Source organism: Lemur catta, chromosome 4 (genome assembly GCF_020740605.2).
Source record: "Lemur catta isolate mLemCat1 chromosome 4, mLemCat1.pri, whole genome shotgun sequence".
Classification (NCBI taxonomy): Eukaryota; Metazoa; Chordata; class Mammalia; order Primates; family Lemuridae; genus Lemur; species Lemur catta.
In genome coordinates, this window is record NC_059131.1 from 21022795 (window position 1) to 21042731 (window position 19937).

General features: G+C 36.8%; 2 protein-coding genes and 1 non-coding gene across 3 annotated transcripts in view; 1 reads left to right on the forward strand and 2 right to left on the reverse strand.

Moving 5' to 3' along the window:
• The window catches only part of SPDYA (speedy/RINGO cell cycle regulator family member A), a 28792-nt gene extending 26873 nt beyond the window's left edge, over nucleotides 1–1919 (forward strand). The window contains exon 6 of the mRNA XM_045549316.1: nucleotides 1153–1919. Coding sequence (XP_045405272.1) covers nucleotides 1153–1244 — 92 coding nt within the window. The 3' untranslated portion in view covers nucleotides 1245–1919. The remainder of the gene's footprint in view (nucleotides 1–1152) is intronic.
• On the reverse strand, nucleotides 1124–15897 carry TRMT61B (tRNA methyltransferase 61B). Its single transcript, XM_045549315.1, has 7 exons — nucleotides 15172–15897; nucleotides 11167–11269; nucleotides 8191–8381; nucleotides 3095–3186; nucleotides 2444–2643; nucleotides 1630–1707; nucleotides 1124–1543 (listed from the first exon to the last, which is right to left on the reverse strand). The coding sequence occupies exons 1-7, from the start codon at nucleotides 15886–15888 to the stop codon at nucleotides 1500–1502; spliced, it is 1425 nt and encodes a 474-aa protein (XP_045405271.1). The 5' UTR covers nucleotides 15889–15897; the 3' UTR covers nucleotides 1124–1499.
• Nucleotides 13326–13509, reverse strand: LOC123637509. The gene has a single exon (XR_006734891.1). It is a non-coding gene; the product is annotated as a U2 spliceosomal RNA (small nuclear RNA).
• Nucleotides 15898–19937: the final 4040 nt, after the last annotated feature.

Sequence of the window (19937 nt, forward strand, 5' to 3'; positions counted from 1 at the left end):
CAATATATGACTGTATCTGGAAATGTTATGAAAGCCATAAAGGCATTATTGTGTACGTGTTCAGATAGTTACCATATAGAATTATACCAGAATACTCTGCTCCTGATTCAATCAGTTCTCCAAATGCAGCCAGAGTGATTTTTTTCAAAATACAAATCTAACCATGTTACCCATTACCTAAATTCTTCAATGGCATCCCACTTTTCTTAGGATAGACAAACTCCTTAACAGGCCTTTAAGGTCCTGCATGGCCTGACCCCTATCTCTCTTTCCAGTCTTTTTCATTCAACCCCAGCATCACTAGCTTTTTTTTGTTCTCATTTTCCCTGCTGTAGTTGATTACTACTTACCATTCAGGTCTCAGCTTAATTGTCACTTGTTAGAGCAAAACCCCTATTATGGTTACTCACAGGACCCTGTACTTCTTTGGAGCACTTATAACACTTTCAGTTTTAAATTTGTGTGATTATTTAATGTTTAGCTCTACCATACATTATAAACTTTTTAAAGGCAGAGATTTTAGGTTAAAATTTTCCACATTCTATAAAATGTTATTAAAAAAATTTACACATATGTACATATGGTTTTAAATAGTTCTAGCCTAAGAGATAAATCTAGGAATAGCAGCACTTATATCCTCAGGCATTACTACTTTAAGACCTATAAAACATCTATATTTAAACAATAACCTAACTATTCTAAGCTGCTGTTTATTTGTAAAATATGGATAACCTTAAATATAAGTTGTACATATTAAATGAAAAACAAATATAAAGCTCTTAAAAAATATATATGGTGTGTAGTGGTAAGTGCTGACTGGTGCCTATGAATAATAATAAGCCCTATTCCTAATTAATTCATGTTTCTAAAGTGTATTGCCCAAAACATTTGATTTATGTAATAACACTGAGCAATTCTGATGTTCTTTCAAGTTGGTTTAAAAGATTCTGAGAGAGAAAAGAGATTCAAGAACTACTACATCTTTTGTTATAATTTTTAAGGTGATTATATCACTCTCATGAGTTTTCCCCCTATTATTTACTATAACCCAGATTTCTTTATTGTTTTTTAAGATACATCCAAGCCATTACAAGATGTATTTAAAATATACAAATACATTAAATTTATCTTAAAATGCATATTTTGTTTCAGTAGCCAATGACCATCAATCAAACAAAGGAAACAATACTAATTTCATGAAGCGAGACAAATCCATGGAGTGGTTTACAGGAAGTGAAGAATGAGATGGCTCAGCTAAAGCAACTTGGAATCATTACCTACAAAATGTCTGCAAGACAAGTGTCAAAATGGACATTTAAGCAGTTTTACAATGTTACACATGTTTCTTTAGCTTTTGTTATTTTTCAAAATTATATGTAAAAGTTATACAAATCATAGTAATAGGTAAAGATACCAATCTATGAAAGTAGTGATTTGCAATACAAAGTTCTATGTTGAAATTTTTCCGTCTTCAAATCAGTTGCTGTCATCTGGGGTACTCAGTTAAATTGCAGTTTGACCTTCCTCAATTTGACAAGAAAAGCTAATTTAAGAGAAGAAAAAAGTAGGTCATTACATTAATTAGAAGGAAAAAAACACCATTTAATATGGTCTGAAAACATTACTCACCTGTATGACCAGTTTGGTAGTGTTTAGGTCTAGCAATATAGGGAAATGATCCATATGGAAAATCAGAATGTGATTCTTCTGTTATAAAACAAAATATGTACTATAAGCTACATAAAATATTTTATAATTTGTTCACAAAAACTGCTGAAATATAAATTACTCTCCCTTTATTGTATAAGTTTTTTTCTCATTTTTTCTAGCATTTGTTTTAAAATTACTTTGCCAGTTATTGCACAGAAACAATTTGTCAATGATTACATGATAAACTTCTATATGGCTTTATAACCAAATGGATAAACCCATATCATAAATCAATGGATCTTTGAAAACTTGTCCATGGTCTAAATAATGTGTACAGACAACAAGAACCTAAACTTAGTTCTTTAAAGAACTCCAGCAGCATCTTAGAAGTTGCTTTTTGGAATATTAGCTATTTATGTATCAGGTCCTATTAAATTCATTGTCTTCAGTAATAATCACTGATCTAAATTAAAAGCAGTCCTTAGTATATTTAAATTGTTTCACAAACCAAGCTCCTTATGACAAGTGAAATATGAATATTATAAGAAGCTCAGTTCTTCAAAGGTACCAGTTTTATATAAAAATCAGGAAAAATTATTCTGTCCTTTATACATTTTAATTTAACAGAATAAATACCACATCTCAATTTCTACAAGAAAAAGAAAATTCCTGATGAATATTTTTATAATCTCTTGGTCAACACACTCAGGAACCCATTCTCTATTTACTGTTGCACACACATGCATAAAGTAAAATTGAAGCTTACGACAATCATCCTCTTGAAACATCTCACCTTCAACTCCAATTTTCTTTTGAGAACGTAATTGTAAATCTGTGTTGATTTCAGGTTCTACTTTTTGAGGTAAAATTCCATTTTTCTGTTTTGCGAGGCAAACTAACCAATCTCTGATGATGACCTCGCTTATCTTTTCACATGAAAGAGCAAGTTCACAGATGCGAATTCCATCTAAAAGTTGAATAACCTGTGTGATGCTTTCAGAAAAGTGAAAAAGGTACTTTACATTCCTATTAAATAATAACTTTATATTTATTTTAAGTTCACTATACCTCTTACCCAAATTTAAATTCTATAGTTAAATCAAGGATGGGGGAGTTGAAAATTCAGGTTAGGGCACATAATAAGTAACTTCACAGAAAACTAAATAAAATAATACAGAGACCAAAATTGAACATTACTGTTCACATCACACTTTTAAAACTTTTCTTCCAAATTGTGAGAAGAAATATGCATCTTAGATTAATATTTATGTAAAGGATGATTTAAACAGCAACATAAATGAATTTGGGACACCTGTCATAACAGTTTTACAGGATGATATATACACCTTACTCAGTTACAAAATGAACATTTATTTTGGTACTTAGGCAAAACAAAAGTATATTTAAAAATCACATTACAAAGAAAAACAGCCCCATTACTCACTTTGCTAGATATACAGCACATACACCACCCTGTTTAAGATTTGGGTATAAGACAGGCAAAGCAACCTGAGGATTTAACATATCCAAAGCTACCTGTGGAGGAGGGGAAAGAGAACAGGATCAGTCTGATTCTGTTTAAATAAAGCACAGGTTTTATTTTTTTACTGTGGTAAAATGATACACTTTGGGAAAGCAATTACCCAATTAAAGTATTTCATTCTTAGAATACAGTACTATTAACTGTCATTTTATTGCTCCCCAAAGGGTATGTTTACTATTATACAGTTTGTCATAGCACTTTATGATAACATAAAATCACAATGGTATGTCTTTCACTTAGCAATGTTAACACAGAAATCCTTTAGCTATGTATATGTATATGAATACAGCAAAGAAAGATTCCTGTATTGTGAATATTACCAAGTGCAAAATGTGCCATCACAACATAAAAAAAATTAAAAAATTTGCGATAATGTGAATTTCTATTGCCAAAATTTATAAATTTAAATACTTTAGTTAAGTTTTGGCAATAGAAATTCACATTATTTCAAATATGTTTTAATTTTTTATGTTCAGAGGAAAAACTCTGAATATTAATCTTAGACGGTCTAAAATGTAAGAATCATGTCTCTTATTTCCTCTTTATTACTCTTTCAATTCAGAGTACAGGGCAATATTCACAAAAGATGCTAAATAATTACAAAGAGTAAATGAATGACTGAAATTTTCAAATAAAAAATTAATTAAAAACAAAAAATAGATCTGATCAAACCAGAAAATAAAGTAACATTTATTGTTGGATAACTCCAAAAAGCTTAGAGTTGTTGGCACAACTGTTTACTAGATGATAAAATATTCTATTGTTTGTGTGTTTTAAAAAAACAGTACTAATGGGTCAAGGGACAACATTCATTATTAATTTATTCATCAAACATTTATTAAGCAAGGTCTGCATGCCAAGCATGTTGCTAAGTGGAAAGGATATAATGGCAGCTTATATTCTATTTTGTTTCATGGAAACTTACACTCTAAGGAAGGGACAGACATTAAATAAAAACCCAGTGAATATATAAATATATAGGACAGAGGGTGATGAGTGACATGAATAGCTATAGAATTACAAAGCAGAGTAAGAGAGATAGAGAGTGACAGGGTAAGGAAAGGCGGTGCCATTTTATACACAGGCTGGTCAGTGAAGAAACCTGAAGAAGATGATTAAGCTCACCGTGTAGAAATTCAGGGAGAAGTATATTCCAGATGGAGGGAACAGCAAATACAAACAAACGCTCTGAGGCAGTAGGCTAATTGGGAGTCTGAAGTGGTCACTGTCACCCCAGTGGGGACAAAAGGGACGAAGTGGTAAGAGATGGGTTCTAAGGTGGTGGGTGAGGATGGGGGAGGAACAGATTATGTAGATGCTTGTAGACCTTAGCTTCACTCGGAGAGAAAAGCCATTGGAGAGTTTATAGAGAATGACATAACTTGACCCTTTTTTAAAACTATTTTGTGTGTGGTAAAATAAACATAAAATTTGTCATTTTAACCATTCTAAGTATGCAATTTAGTGGCATTAAGTATACCCTGACTTATTTATACAATCTATAAGCATAAAAGACTGTGAGAATACAAGGATGACAGTGGCAGTGGCTTACAATAGCAAACAGCAGTGGGTGTGGCGAGATGTGGTTTATATTTTGAAGGTAAAGCCACTTAGAATTAGGATTGGATGGGAGATGAGATGTGAGAAAAAGAGAGGAGTCAAGGTTGAATCCAAAGTTTTTAGCCTAAGCCACTGGAAGAATGGAGATGTCCTTTATAATGAGGAAAATGATGACCACTATAGAAGGAGCAAGCTTGAGGAAAAGAATTCAGGTTTGGACCTATATTTAAGATGCCTATGCAATATCCAACTAGATATTTTAATGACTGAAACAAAGCATCAACAAATGGACAGAAATGGGTTCTTAGACTGTAGTTTTACAATAATGTTAACGAGGACCAAAATCAGATAACCAAGAAATCTGCTATTCCTCTTGAATGCTCTATTCTCAGTTAACTGCATTACCACTCATCCAGTCACTGAAACCAGAAACTTGGAGTCATCATTTCTTATTTTTTTATTAAAGGCTAGTCAAGGAGCCATCATTTTCTTTACTCTGAACTCCCTTTTGAGAATCTGTGGGGTTTTGATGCTTCCATTTGAATTAAAGTCCCACAAATCTACCTCTTAAGTGTTTCTCAAATTAATCCTACTGACATTATCTTAGATTAAGACCTCATATCTTCTTGAAATATTTCAATAGCTTTCTGCATAGATTCCCAGCCTCCATCCTTCCCCCAGAATTAATTTCAAATAGAAATCTGGACAGTCTACTCTCCTACTTAAAAGTTCATCAATAGTTTTCCATTATCTACAAGATAATGTCCCCATTCTCTAGCTTATACACAACATTCTTCATTATCTAACCCCTCACGGCTGCATTTGCAGCCCTTGCTCATTGTACTCAATTCTACACCCATAGTGTTTTACACTTCTGAGTCCTTCTACTAATTGTTTTAATGTCTATTTTTTCTTCTAGATTGAAAGAAAGCTCTTTTGAATGTATAATTCATTTTTGTCTTAGCATAGTATATGGCACATAGCAGGTCCTTAATTAATAAATGCTTGTTGAATCAAGAAACAAAGTGGTTCAGTAATTCAAAGGAAGGTGGTAATCCTCCAGCTAAATTATTAAGGGATATTCCTTGCAGGAGATGACCTTTGATCTAAGCTATGAAGGGAGACTAGAGTTTAAACAGGTGAAGAAAACGGAAAAGGAGGGAAATCTTAATGGAAATCATAACTATCATATATTTAATGCTTACTATGTACCAGGCACTATTCTGTGCACTTTACAGAAATTCTCTCATTTAGTCCTCAACAACTCTATGAAATAGGTACTATTATTATTCCTGTTTAATACGTGAGGTGATGGAATCATGAAAAGATTAAGCAACTTACCCAATGTCACATTGACTATTACAAAGCCCAGCAGTGAATCCAAAACTTACTTCCCCCTAGTCCTTTCCCTTCCTTTTCTCTCCTCATAAATAGTCACTGTCCTGAGGTTGGTAACAGTCCCAAATAATTTTATACTTCTACATGTATATAGGTACAACCAATACATGTTGTGTACTGTAAATGTTACACATAGGTGACGGTTCCACATATTCTTTTATAATGCTTTTTTCACTCAGCACCATGTCTTTGAGAATTATTGATGCAGACATAGTACATTTATTGTCACTATTCCATTATGTCCATTCCCTTCTGATGGTTAATTAAGCTGTTTCCAAAATTTGTTAAACATTTTTAAACTCTTTTATAAGGCATTGTCTCTTTTTCTATTCTCTCTGCCTTTGTGGTTTAACACCTTTCTTATTCATTTACAGCAATATAGGCAGGTTACACAAAGGACTAGAGTAGAAAGGAAGGTTGAGATCAGATTCCGGACACCAAAGTCTTTGAATAAAAAGCTCCTGATTGGCTTTTCAAGAGAAGAATGAAAGTACCAGAACTATATTTTAGGAAGATTAATCTAGAGAAGAGGGGAATAGATTAGAAGAGGGGACACCCAGGAGGTGACAAGGCAGCTAGGAGAAGAATTAAGTAGTCAAAGGGAGCAATAATCAACCAGGATAACAGTAACCAGGGGAAAAAATGGTGGGAACATGAAAATAAATTTATATTTATATATACACCTTTTGATTTCTGATCAGGCACCTACCCTCAAGCAGTACTCTTACCAATGGACAATATTTAGAGACTTTCTTAAGAAAATTCTTCATGATCTAGTTTTTACTTAATTGTTCTGTATTACAACTTGTTTATCAACACCAACTATAATTCTTGGCCCTACCAGCATATATTAAATAACTTCTCCAGCAGCGGACACCCCTTCTCCTTCTATATTCTCTCATATTGAGTATTCATCCGGCATGATTATTCAAGAGAGATTCAACTGAATGAATCTAATAAGGAGTATTCTTTTTAGATCAGGGATGGTTCAGCAGGTTTCTACAAAGCTTCAACAACATCATTAAAACCCTTTGTTGTGTTTCATGCTCATCAAGCAAAATTGTGATGACCAATTAATCTCCCAGGTATTTTTCACATTCCTATGGATGGCTGAAGTAGAGCCTTTTCCTTCTCACTGAGCTATAATGTGCAAGCCAAACAAAGATGAGAAGAAAGAACCGTGGTCTTCATGTACAGTAAGCCATGCCACAATTATAGGCTTTAGTTATATTAGAGATAATAAAAATCATTTTCTCTTCTCTTTGAACTTTGCTTCATTTCTCACCAAAATAATCCAACCTTCCAGCAGCCAATTAAGGAAAGCAAGGAAGACTCCTTACTAAGGCCTCAGTCTATAGTGTCGAGCTATGAACTGTTAAGTGGCATCACCAAGGATAAGGCAACTTATACTGGAATTCTGAAACTGTGAAGCCAGATAATACCTCCATGTCCCACACCTTACCCATCTTTGGTCACAGCTTAAAATATCCTCTTGTCATCTACCTTTTACCTTTATACTGTTCTGCCTCTTCTCCCTAACCTAGCCTCCTACTTGCTCCTCCTCCACTCTACTTTCTGAAGCTTTGTTCATAATAAATGCCTCTGTTCTCAACATCTTTCATGAACACACTCCTCTCTACATCCTGACTTTAACTGACTAAAGATGCCTCTTGCCTACGGTCTCTCAAATGGAGGCTACTTATTTCCCTAAATCTCAAAACTCTAGTTAGACACTGGGCTCAATGTGCTCCCAATGCTGTTTCTAAATTATTCCTTTATCCTGGAAATGCTGAGGCTCCTGAGGCTCAATGACAGGTCTGTGGTCACTATCCTCCATTCACTGACAACTGTGGCACCTGACTCAGCATGTCTCTCTGCCCCAAATCCCACCATGGCACTAAAGGAAAATATTCTTTCTACCCCTAGAGACAGAAATTGTGCAAATAATGAAACAAGACTCTTGCCCATACAAAAGAAGCCTGATTCTTATTTCCTTGTACTCAAAAGTAAGAACATAGGACCTGCTTTAGAAAACTTACTGCATCAAATGTTGAAGATTTTATGTCTTCAGTTGCTTCTGAAATATCCTTATGAATAAAATCCACATTGTCAGGCCACTCTTCTACATGACTTAAGTTCCATGAATCACGCCAGTGATTGTAATTCTTCTTAGCCAGATCACGATGGTCTTTTCGTACTTCAAAACTTATGACTCGTCCTTGTGATCCAACTTAAGTAGAAAATAATTTTATATTTCATAGTATTAATCAGTTCATTAGTGTCAAAGTTTATTTTCCAAAAGTATTATGTGTATGTGAAAAAATAATTCAAAATAGTGCAAAGTTAGAAAGGTCTTCCTCCATCTGTGATCCCCAATTAAACTCCCTCCTTAGAAGCAACCGTATTTCCAGTTATTTACCCTTCCCTTGAGGGTCACTCCCTATGCTAGCATGCAAGTATCTCCCTGTATTTAATACACATTAAGGTATATCATACACACCGTCCCATACCGTACTTCTTACTTATCAATGTCATTTCGGTGATTATAGACGTACTGCATTCTTTTTTAATTGCATTCTTTTGAACAGCTTTTATATTCCAGTGTATGGCTACACCATAGTTTGTTTAACCAGTTATCTACTGATGAACATTTAGCTTGTTTCTAGTTATGTCCTAATACAATAATACTGCAATGAAAATTCCTGTGCCTAAGTCTTTGTACTATGAGCCAGTACATCCCTATAGCATAAAGTCCTAAAAGTGAAATTGCTGGCTTAAGGGTATGTGAATTTTTTATTTTGAAAAATGTTAACAAACTCTCCTCCAAACAAGTAGTACCAATTTACACATCTACCAATAACATATTAGAGTACCTATTTCTCTATACTGTCCCCAACAATATTTAACTTTTTATCTGTGTCAATCTAAAAAGTGAATTAAGTATATGATTATAGTTTTAACTTGCACTTCTTTTATTATGAATGAGGTTAAGCCTTTCATATATTTAAAATGTATATGTATTTTCTGTGTGTCTGAAGAACTTTCAAACCATTTAGTAATACGCCAATTCCAGAGAAGAGTACTACATTTTAACTTAAGGCAATTAACTTTCTACCCAGCTCTATCTGAGGTGATTTGATACCATTTGGAGGTTATCCCAGATTGATCAGTCTATAGTTTACTATTGAAATGCTTCAATGCCAGGATGTCTTTTGAAATGTAACTCTAGCTACAAGTCATCACGTTATCAGGGGATAAAAATTAATGTTAATAGCAACATAAGGTAAACAACTGGAAAAGAAAATTACAGAGAAAAAAGATATCCATCACATAGAAAAATAGCAATAATTTATTGATCACTCAGGGTTTGGGATTTTTCATGCCATGACACTCCTCTGATACTATATATTTTACAAACATAGGCATTTCTTTTTTGCAAATTTTTATAAATCCACTTTGTCAAATTAAAACATGTATTTAGGAATTTGTCATAGATTATAACAAAAAAACAACCTTTATGTACAGAAAAGAGTCAAACAAAAGATTTGAGGAGCCCAGAATGAATTTACTGTCCTAGTATAATCTGGATTAAGTTCTTATGTGATAACATTGGGTCAAAGAACAAAAGGTAGGGCAGGGTGTGGTGGCTCACACCTGTAATCCTTGCACTCCGGGAGGCTGAGGCAGGAGGATTCCTTGATCCCAGGAGTTAGAGGTTGCTGTGAGCTAGGCTGATGCCACAGCACTCTAGCCTGGGCAACAGAGTGGGACTCTGTCTCAAAAAAAAAAGGTAGGTACAAGTTTAATTTCAGCGTATTTCCATCTGTAATCTTTACAACATCTATCCTAAGAGTGTACTGTGACTGTTCAACAGCCTATTATTAGGTAGGGAAAGGAACACTACACAGTCAGACCAGCCAAAGTAACCCTGACACTCAGAGACACTAAGTAGTCAAAGGGGGCACTAATCAACTAGGATAAAAGTAACCAGAAATAAAATAGTAGAAACATTAAAAAATTACATTTAATATATAACTCCTGATTTTTGGTCAGGTACCTACCTTCAAGTAGTACTCTTACCAACTGACAATTTTTAGAGAGTTTCTGAAAGAAAATTCTTCATGATCTAGCTTTTAATAGTTCTGTATTAGGATTAATTTATTTACGAACACCAACCACACTCCTTTGGCACTAACAGGATATAATTCTTCTCCAGCAGCTGACACCCTCCTCCTCCCATACTTTCTCATGCTGGCACTATTACTCAACAATAACATGTACATATGTGCACCAAAACACAAGTACAAGAAGACTCAGAGCAACACTATTAGTAGTATCCAACTCAAATTTCCATTAACAGTAGAATGGATAAATTGTGATTTATATATAAAATAGAATATTATACAGCAACTAAAATGAAAGAACTACTGCTGTATGCGATGGCTGAATCTCACAAACATAATATGAATGAAAGTAGCCAGATATAAAAGAGTACCTATTCTATGATTCCATTATATAAGGTTCAAAATAGGTAAAACTGATCACTGGTGATAAAAATTAGAACAGTGGTCACCTTTGGGGAGGACAGAGACTGGGAAGGGACAAACAGAGGTCTCTGTGGTGTAGGAACATTCCCTGCCTTGACCTGGGTAACAACTACATGAATGTGGTCACTATATAAAAATTCATTGCAGTATGCACTTATGATCTGTACACTTCTCTGCAGCTATGTTATACTCCGATAAAATGCAGACTTAAAAAAAAAAGGCAGAAGCATCAGAGAGCATGGAGGGAACAAAAGAAAGCAATGAAAATGGAGAAAGGGTTAGAAAGGGAGTGACTGGAATATATGTACAAAATGGAAAGAAAAATAGTTGCTTATATTTGGTTTTGAGAATACTCTCTATCACAAAGTTATGTATTTTCCCACATATCTTTATCTCTGTTAACCTTCTATTATTAACAAATTGAATGTTTTATCATGGAGATCCAACTCACTTAACCCAATCTCTTACCCGCTTTGGATAAAAATAAGCTCATTCCACCAGAGCCTGAGCCAGCTTCCAAAACAGTATCACCTGGGCTGATATTCATCATCAACAGCATCATATTCATATCCTGTGATTGAAACACAGTATGGGTGACTCAGGGACTAATCACCTACTCTTATCTTACATTGTTGGACATGGAGAAGAAGGGAGAGAAAAAAAGGATTAGACTCCGGCCCTATCTACAGAGTGTTTATATTTGTAAAATTTTTAACTTTCCCTTTTTTTTAAATTTTTTTCCTTTTGTTTTTTAGTTTTTTTATTTAAAAAAAATTTCCTTCCTAGCCAACAGATTTCAACAGAGTTTATATTTTGTTCAATAAAACAAGAGAGATTCAAGAATCAATTAGCAAATAAGACAGCACTTCAAAATAATACTAAAATTACAGACAATACATTACGAGCTCAGAAAAAGGAGAAAGCAGCAGACTGCCCTGGCTTAAAGACAAAAGAGTAGCGAATTTAAGGAAACAATCACAAGATACAGACAGCTTTAAACAAAATAGTAGTAGAATAAACACAGTTTACACATCTTAGGAGGAGAGACAGGGAGACTTAAATGCCCATAGCAGGCATTTGAACTTGGCCTGGTAGACAACTAGGACATGTCACTGAGGCGACATAAACGGCATTTTATGAAGATTAATCTGGCAGGGGAGTACAGGGTCTACTAGAGAAAAATTGGAGGCAGAAAGACCAGTTAGGACCTTATGTAATATCTGCATGAAATGATGAGCTTCTAATGTAGAATTAGGATACTGTACTACGATCAGAGGACCTATTTGGCAAACATTGTAATTGAAGAATTGCTTTTGTTAATGCAACAGGAATATCATAGATGGCAGTAATAAGAGCCGTTTATTGAAGTTTTACCATATGCCAAGCTTCTGTGACTATGCAACTGGCTTTCATACAGTATCTTGTTTTATCAGCATAAGAATACAAGAAAAGTGTCATCATTGTCATTGCAAAGGCGAAAAATTGGAGGTAAAGTAATTCATCCAATGTTCCACTGCCAGGAATTAAATGAGGAAGTCAGGAGTAGAACCTATGTTGAACTCCAAAGACCACACTGTTGACCATTATGCTATCCCAAATGTTACAGAGAAAGAATTTTAAATATCACCATTTATTTCAACATTCCTCCAATTCCCAAACCTTTCAGAGTTGCCAATAAGCAGCACATATGGTAAGTTTTTATTATCTTTTCCTTCTCTGGGAAAAGCTGCTTGTGAAAGTTCTAAGAGGAGGTTTCTAGGAGCCTTCTGTCCTGTCACAACAAAATTGTAAATTAAATATAGGTTTGATTGCAAAAGTAAATTATTTAACAAGGATAGTTGTCCAATTAAAAGCCAAAATGTATTTTCTGAAATATGGCTTGGACAAAATGATGCATAATTTTTAAGATGTATTAGTCAAAAAGTTTCATTCACAGATGCTTAGTCTTTCAGATGTACGTGTCCTCTCCCGTGTGCCGGCACCTCAGTGTAGAGATGGGAAGGAGACACAGGAGTAGGAGGCAGCTTCAGTAGTCGTTTCAATGGAATGCTCTAGAGAAGGTAGTTCTATTTTTTTTTTATCGTTCATATAAGATACAGAAACCTGGTATGTTATAAAATAAATAAATTGAGCACACTTTAGCTTTTGCTTTCTGTCCTTCAGTTTACATGGTCTCAATGGGATAAATTTTCTAGATTGGATCCAACTATATACATCTTAGCAATTTCAGTCTAAAATGTAGATGGGATATTAGCATTTATTGATTTCCCTCTTTCCAAAAGCTATTTGAGGCTATTGGGAGACTCTCCAAAGTTATGAAATATCACTCTACTATTCAGTTTTCTACAGTTTTAAAACTGAAGGCTTTCAAACAACTTTTTAGACTTACATTTTTTTCTTAATAGGAACTCTAATCTCTTTCCTGATTAATTCAATAATATAAACTGAATCCTTAATGTAAGGTTTTAATAACCGAGCTACACTTTAGTTTTTATTAAGTGGCAACAATTTCTACTACCCAACTGTCCTTATGTAAGTGTTAAAATCAAATCATGCAAGTCAGAAAGGATTAATTATAAAATGTAAGGATTTTGACATTTATACTTTTATTCCAACCCTAAAAGTGCTTAGTATTGACCAATGTGAAATGTTGACATTTCCCAGTTATCTGTTAGGAAGTTACTTTAAAATTGTTCCCACAGACCTAACCTTTTTTCTTTTTTTTTTTTTAATTTTTAATGGACATATCAGGTATCAAACTGATAAGAAGAGATACTATACTTGATCTTAGCCAAAAGGCCGAGAAGCCATACACAGACCTATTTTTAATATTAACGTGAAACTACGTAATCCTAACAGGGAGATCAATTTTTCAAAACCAGTTAAGGTACTCCCTTAAGCATTTCAAAGTTGTAAAGGTTGAAGTCAAATTATCTGCAGCCACTACTTGGAAGTTAAAAAGAGAAGTCAACATTTACCAAGTCCAGTATTTAAATTCTTCCTTACAGTGGAAGGCTGTGACTTTTATCTGTGACAAATGGAAAGGGAGAAGGTGCCCTAAAGATATATCTTTATAACTTTGTAACTTATCTTGCTTGTCTAGTGGGAAGAAAACAGACATAAGGAAACAAGATAAAATTACAAAACTCTTTTATTATGAGTAGGTTGGAACAGTGAAAAGAGGAAAGAGAAGTGATGTAGTTTAAAAAAAACACAGTTTCCAGCAAGAGCTTATGATATCCCCACTAGCCTAAAGCCTCCGGGAAAGGTTTTCTTAGTCCCTGGGTAGACCTTTTAAAATACAGATTGGATTCCTACTTAGAACCTTCCAATGCTCCCCCACTACACATGGACTAAAATACTCTCTCCAACCACATCTCATACTAGGTCTCTCACCTGACTCATTCAAGCCACAGTAGGAACTCTGCAATACTCTTCCCTTTCAAAGAACAATTCTGATACTAGATCTTTGCAAGGATGGTTCTTTCTTATTTAGGTTTCCTATCATATGTACCTCCTAGGAGACTGGATCTAATCACCTCACATAGTATTCCCCCCAACACAATGTCATTGTTAAATTGTTAATCTATTTGTCTTCATGGCACTTAGCACTACCTGAAATGACAGTATTCTTTCATTTACTTCTTTGTTCTTTGTCACCCTCTCTAGAATACAAGGTTTATGTTGAGAGCAAGGACTGCCATTCAACACTATATCTTCACCACTATACCTCTGTAAAATAGTGCCTTGAATATAGAAGGTAGTCAATTATTTGCTGAATAAATAATTGGGGAAAGGAGGAGTTGTGTTACAAAGGAACATTCTACTCATGGACTGGGACTGTGATTAAGGATTGAAATAAACCACTAGGAATGGAAGATTAGTATATGATTGAAACTAGGCACTAGGCGGTTAACTTACTTATAAAGAATATTCATTTGATGTTTAGTTTAATGTTAGCTGTTTTACTACAATACTTTATTTTCTTCCTAAAGAGAAAAGCATAGTAATATATCTATTTTTGATAAAATATACCTCTAGTAACACACCTTATTAAATTAACTGACTGAAATTTCACCATAGTAGTACTCCAAAATTGTCCCCAAAAGTTCAACATTCTCTTGAATGCTGAACTTTCGAACTGAAGAGTAATGGGGAACAAACATGTACTTATTTTGTGCCTAGTGAGTCCACAGCATTCTAATAGTAAGCTGACATTGTCTTATTTTACAGATAAGGAATCAAGACTCCCAAATTAAAATTAAATCTGGCTGTTTCCTCCGAAAATTAGCAATAGCAATATGCCAATTTTCATAAGATATGTAAAAATCGTATCTATTGTTTTTTAAAACACGGCTGAGCACAATAAAACAAATGAGATGTGCTTTGAGTACATTTATCAGGCCTGTAGCAGCACTGCATCCATCTTTGCTCTTCCTGGAACCAATACACACCTGAACCCCATCGCATTACCTTTGGATATGTTATGGCAGGCCCTCTTTTCATCAATAACACATAGTCTTCCAATGTCGGCCTCCTCAGCATGAAGTGCTTACCGGAGGAACTCATCAGTATCTGGCCGGGGAACTTCCCCACAATCTTGCTGAACGGGACTGCCCCCCAGTTCTTATTTAAGTATCCGGAATTGCTCAACCTAAATAATTTTTTAAATTGTGTTTCTCTCTTTTCAGTCTCCGCTAAAATCAGCTCCCCAGGCTGAAAGGGGCCCTCTCTGGAAAGTGAGCAGCAAGGGGAGACGTGAAGCTCGTCGACGTCGGTCGCGGACTGGGCCAGGGCGGGCGGCGAGGGACCACCGGATCCCAGGTGTGCCGGCCCGGACTGGCACTGGTCTCCGCTCGAGTCCTTGGGCTCTTGAGAAGTTGACGCTTCCTGCGGCGTCGGCAGTCTGAGGCTTTCCAGTGACGAAAAACATCTGGTCCCACAGCCCGGGATGTGCAGAGGGCGAGAGGGGGAAGACTCTGCTCCTGCGGCTTTCCTTTGCGCCGCCTCGCGCTCTCGATCTTCCTTTCGCGCGTCCCTAGGCGAGGACTCGTAACACAGCGACTGGGCTCCCTCGAAGTGCGCTTGCCCAAGGCCTCGCAAGAATGAGCTGGTTCCGAGCCCTGCCCGCCGCCTCCAGAGGCGCAGCAACCCCAGCAAGACAGGACCGCTGTACCCGGCCGCGAGCATGGCGTCCCGCGCAAGCGCCGTCGCAGGAGAGTGACGTAGCCCAGGCGAGGCCCCGCCCTCGCTGTCAGACGCCCTGTCGCAGCCCTCGGGGCGCAGGAGCCTGCAGGTGGTGGTTGGGTAACCGTTGGATGTTGGCGGAGCTTGTCTTGCTCGCGCGGCTGGGCCCGTTTCCTCTTCGGAATATACGCAAGACAAAGAATTTGCCGCTGACAAATCTCCGCCAGCCTCGCCTGGGGACAGGAGGATTGAGCAGGACAAAACTTGTCAAAGCGCTGTGGAAGGCTTCTGGTTTAGCTTGCTAGTAGTCTTGAGCACGAACGTCACACGGTCATCCCCAAGATGCTTGAGTAAAACCGGCCTCGAGATGCGTTTGACGGTGTGGGACGCGCCACCTGCTGACCCGCTCTCCTGTCCCGGCTGACTGCGCCCTCCTTCCCCCAGCCCCAGCAAGTCCTTTTTGACAGGGCTGTGACTCCCTGCCTGCCACCACCCCCAGGCCCAGAGAGTTCAGGAAGGTCAATTAAACCGAACGTATTCACTATGTGCTTATGTAACAGATTTTTTTAATAATTAAAATATAACATTTAGTTAACTGTTTCACCCTCCTAAAAACTAAATAGACGCGTCTTAAAATAGGAAAAGGTATCTTTGGAGTCCAAAGTTATTTAACTTTAGCTATCACTGGCTTGTTTGCTTAATATTAGTTTACTTGGCAAAAGTTTATTGAGGGTCTGGCAATATCAGGCACGTTTGATACGTATTTAAATTTACAACAACTCTGTGTTAGAAATAAATATTCCCGTTTTAGTCATAAGAAAACTGACCCAGGAAGATCAAATGATTTGGCCAAGATTCCACAGCTGACAAGTGGTGTGCCAGAGTTTTCTATCCAGGTCAATCTGGCTCAACAGCCCATGTTCTTTGTCCTGTAACACCCTTTTATTTATTTATTTATTTATTTATTTTGAGACAGAGTCTCACTCTGTTGCCTGGGCTAGAGTGACTATGGATTGCCCATCATTATAATTCCAGTGCCTGTCATAGTACCAGGCACACAATATGCCCTCAATAAACATTTGTTGAATAAATGAATGAAGAAAGTACAAAATGAGAAAAACAGCAGTGCTAATACCTAGGCCCCTATACTAAATAATATGGAAGTATGGTTCAATTATATTTAATTGTTGTCATATATTTTATACTATATCTGTACCTTTATTTAGTTTTTATTAGAACTATTCACAGATTTTTTTCTTACTTTTATGAAATATAAAGTATCTAAGTCTAAGAACATAACTGCTTTTCTCTTGTTTTTTCTCTTTCTCCCCCAGTTGCTGCTGAACTTGAATTTGTGTTTTTTTTTTTTTTTTGGAGACAGAGTCTCACTCTGTTGTCCTGGCTAGAGTGCCGTGGCGTCAGCCTAGCTCACAGCAACCTCAAACTCCTGGGCTCGAGCAATCCTCCTGCCTCAGTCTCCCGAGTAGCTGGGACTACAGGCATGCGCCACCATGCCCCGCTAATTTTTTCTATATATATATTTTTTAGCTGTCCATATAATTTGTTTCTATTTTTAGTAGAGACGGGCTCTCGCTCTTGCTCAGGCTGGTCTCCAACTCCTGAGTTCAAACCATCCGCCGGCCTCGGCCTCCCAGGGTGCTAGGATTACAGGCATGAGCCACCATGCCCAGCCCTGAACTTGAATTTGGATCCTGTAGAACTTCTATAGGATTTACTGTTGTGTTATCAGAAACTGTAAATCTAAATCCAGAGACATTTAAAACCTTCTCAAACCTGTATATGGGGTTCAAAGAAAAGTGCATGATATTTAGAATTGGGGTGGGGAGTCTTCTTATCAACATCTACCCACCATGAGTCACTAAACATCTTTTTTGTTCCTGAATTAGAGGATATTATATAGGATGATCCAGAACCAGTTTGCTAGTACATTGAGAACATCATTTGAGAATTTCAAGAACTGATCAGTTCTCCTTGCAATTCCTCTCCTGGAGAGGATGCTAGATCTTTTTTCCTCCTCCTCAGGGTTCTTCTTCTCGCAAATGGGCTGATTCCTCCCCTCCATCCCTACCACCCCTACCACTAGTCAGGGGCCAGCCCCTGTCTGGGCCTCAGAGACTCTCCACACTGAACCTCTCCTTTCCACCCTCCCTCTATTTCTCAGGTGCACCAGCTCACCCTGCAAAACTCAAGTCCTCTGGTTTTTAAAGTTAATTTTGAGGCCAGGTGTGGTGGCTCATGCATGTAATGCTAGCACTCTGGGAGGCCAAGGCGGGAGGATCGCTCAACATCAGGAATTCGAGACCAGACTGAGCAAGAGTGAGACCCCTGTCTCTACTAAAAATAGAAAGAAATTAGCTGGACAACTAAAAATATATGTAGAAAAAAAATTAGCTGGGCATGGTGGCGCCTGCCTGTAGTCCCAGCTACTCAGGAGGCTGAGGCAGAAGGATTGCTTGAGCCCAGGAGTTTGAGGTTGCTGTGAGTCAGGCTGATGCCACGGCACTCTAGCCCGGGCAACAGAGTGAGACTCTGTCTCAAAAAAAATAAAAAAATAAAGTTAATTTTGAGACATTTAAGCTTTATGTTTATGTTCTCTGTCTTTGTTCACTAGACTTACAATGAATGCACATAAAATAACCAAAGTCCTGTAAACTTTTAGTCTTAAAACCTTGGGGAGATCCATCCATCTAGTCATTCATCATTCATTCATTCATTCATTTTGCATACTTGGCTCCTAATCATGAATATCTTACTTCAAGAGGACTTATCCGAACACCCAGGACAAATACCATTCTAATCTTTCTTCTATATATTGCTGGTTTTTATTTGTTTAGTTTTTGCAAAATTGTAGTCAGATCCTTTTTCTCATTCTTTACTCTTCTCTCATTTTCACTCCTTGTATTGTAGAGTATGAATAAGCATAAATGGCAATAAAGGCTTAGTGTCACACCTTAGCAAATGTCCATGTCCAAGTGTCACTATTGTGAGCTTTCCTACTATAAGAAATCTTGCCTAATTAAGTGACTCTTGTTTCTGCTCTGTAAAGTCAAACAATTTGGTAAGGTTGTGTATTAGTTAGGATACAGTTTGTCTGTAAGTGAAGGTAGGTCATTCCAGGCTAAGATGGCACTCTGAAGTGTCAGGTACCCCTGGGTATGGTCACCATTCCAAGGTTTACCTCATAGTTCAGTATGGCTGCTCAAACTCTAGCCATCACAACTCAATCCCAGTTAGCAAGAAGGGGGAAGAGGCTTTAAAAACACTTCTCTAAGCACATACCATTTCTGTTTACCTTTCATTGACCAAAACTGAATCACATGGCTACATCCAGCTGCAAAGGAAGCTGAAAAATGTTGTCTTTATTACATTTGGACATAAGCCAGCTAAAAATATGAAGTTCTATTACTATTGAAGAAGGGAGGAATGAATTCAGGAGCAACTAGCATTTTTCTCTCACAGTTGCATGCCAGCTAGTTTGACAATCCCAACGGTGTCACCATAGTTCATTGCAACCTCAAACTCCTCAGTTCAAGCAATCCTCCTGCCTCAGCATCCCAGGTAGTTGGGACTACAGGCACATGCTACCATGCCCAGCTAATTAAAAAAAATTTTTTTTTTGTAGAGATGAGGGCCTTGATATTGCCCAGGCTGGTCTCGAACTCTTGGCCTCAACAATCCTCCTGCCTCGGCCTCCGAAAGTGCTAGGATTACAGGTATGAGCCACAGCACCTGGCTGAGTTTTAAGTACGTAGGTATGATAGAAATCATCTGATTAGCACATTTTTATTACTTATCCTTTGATAAATAATGTGTTCTATAAAAAAGTTAATTCCAAGGACTCTTAATTATGTAGTTGGCCCTGATACCAGTGGATGTAGTTCCAAGAGTTCTTTTTAAGTTCTTAAAGTTTCAGAATCATTTAAACTTGCTATGGGCACAATTTATGTCTCCAACCCCAGCTGTACTATATATTTCTGTGTTACAGCAGGAGATTTGGAATCAACAAGAATAGCACATCAATTATAAAGATG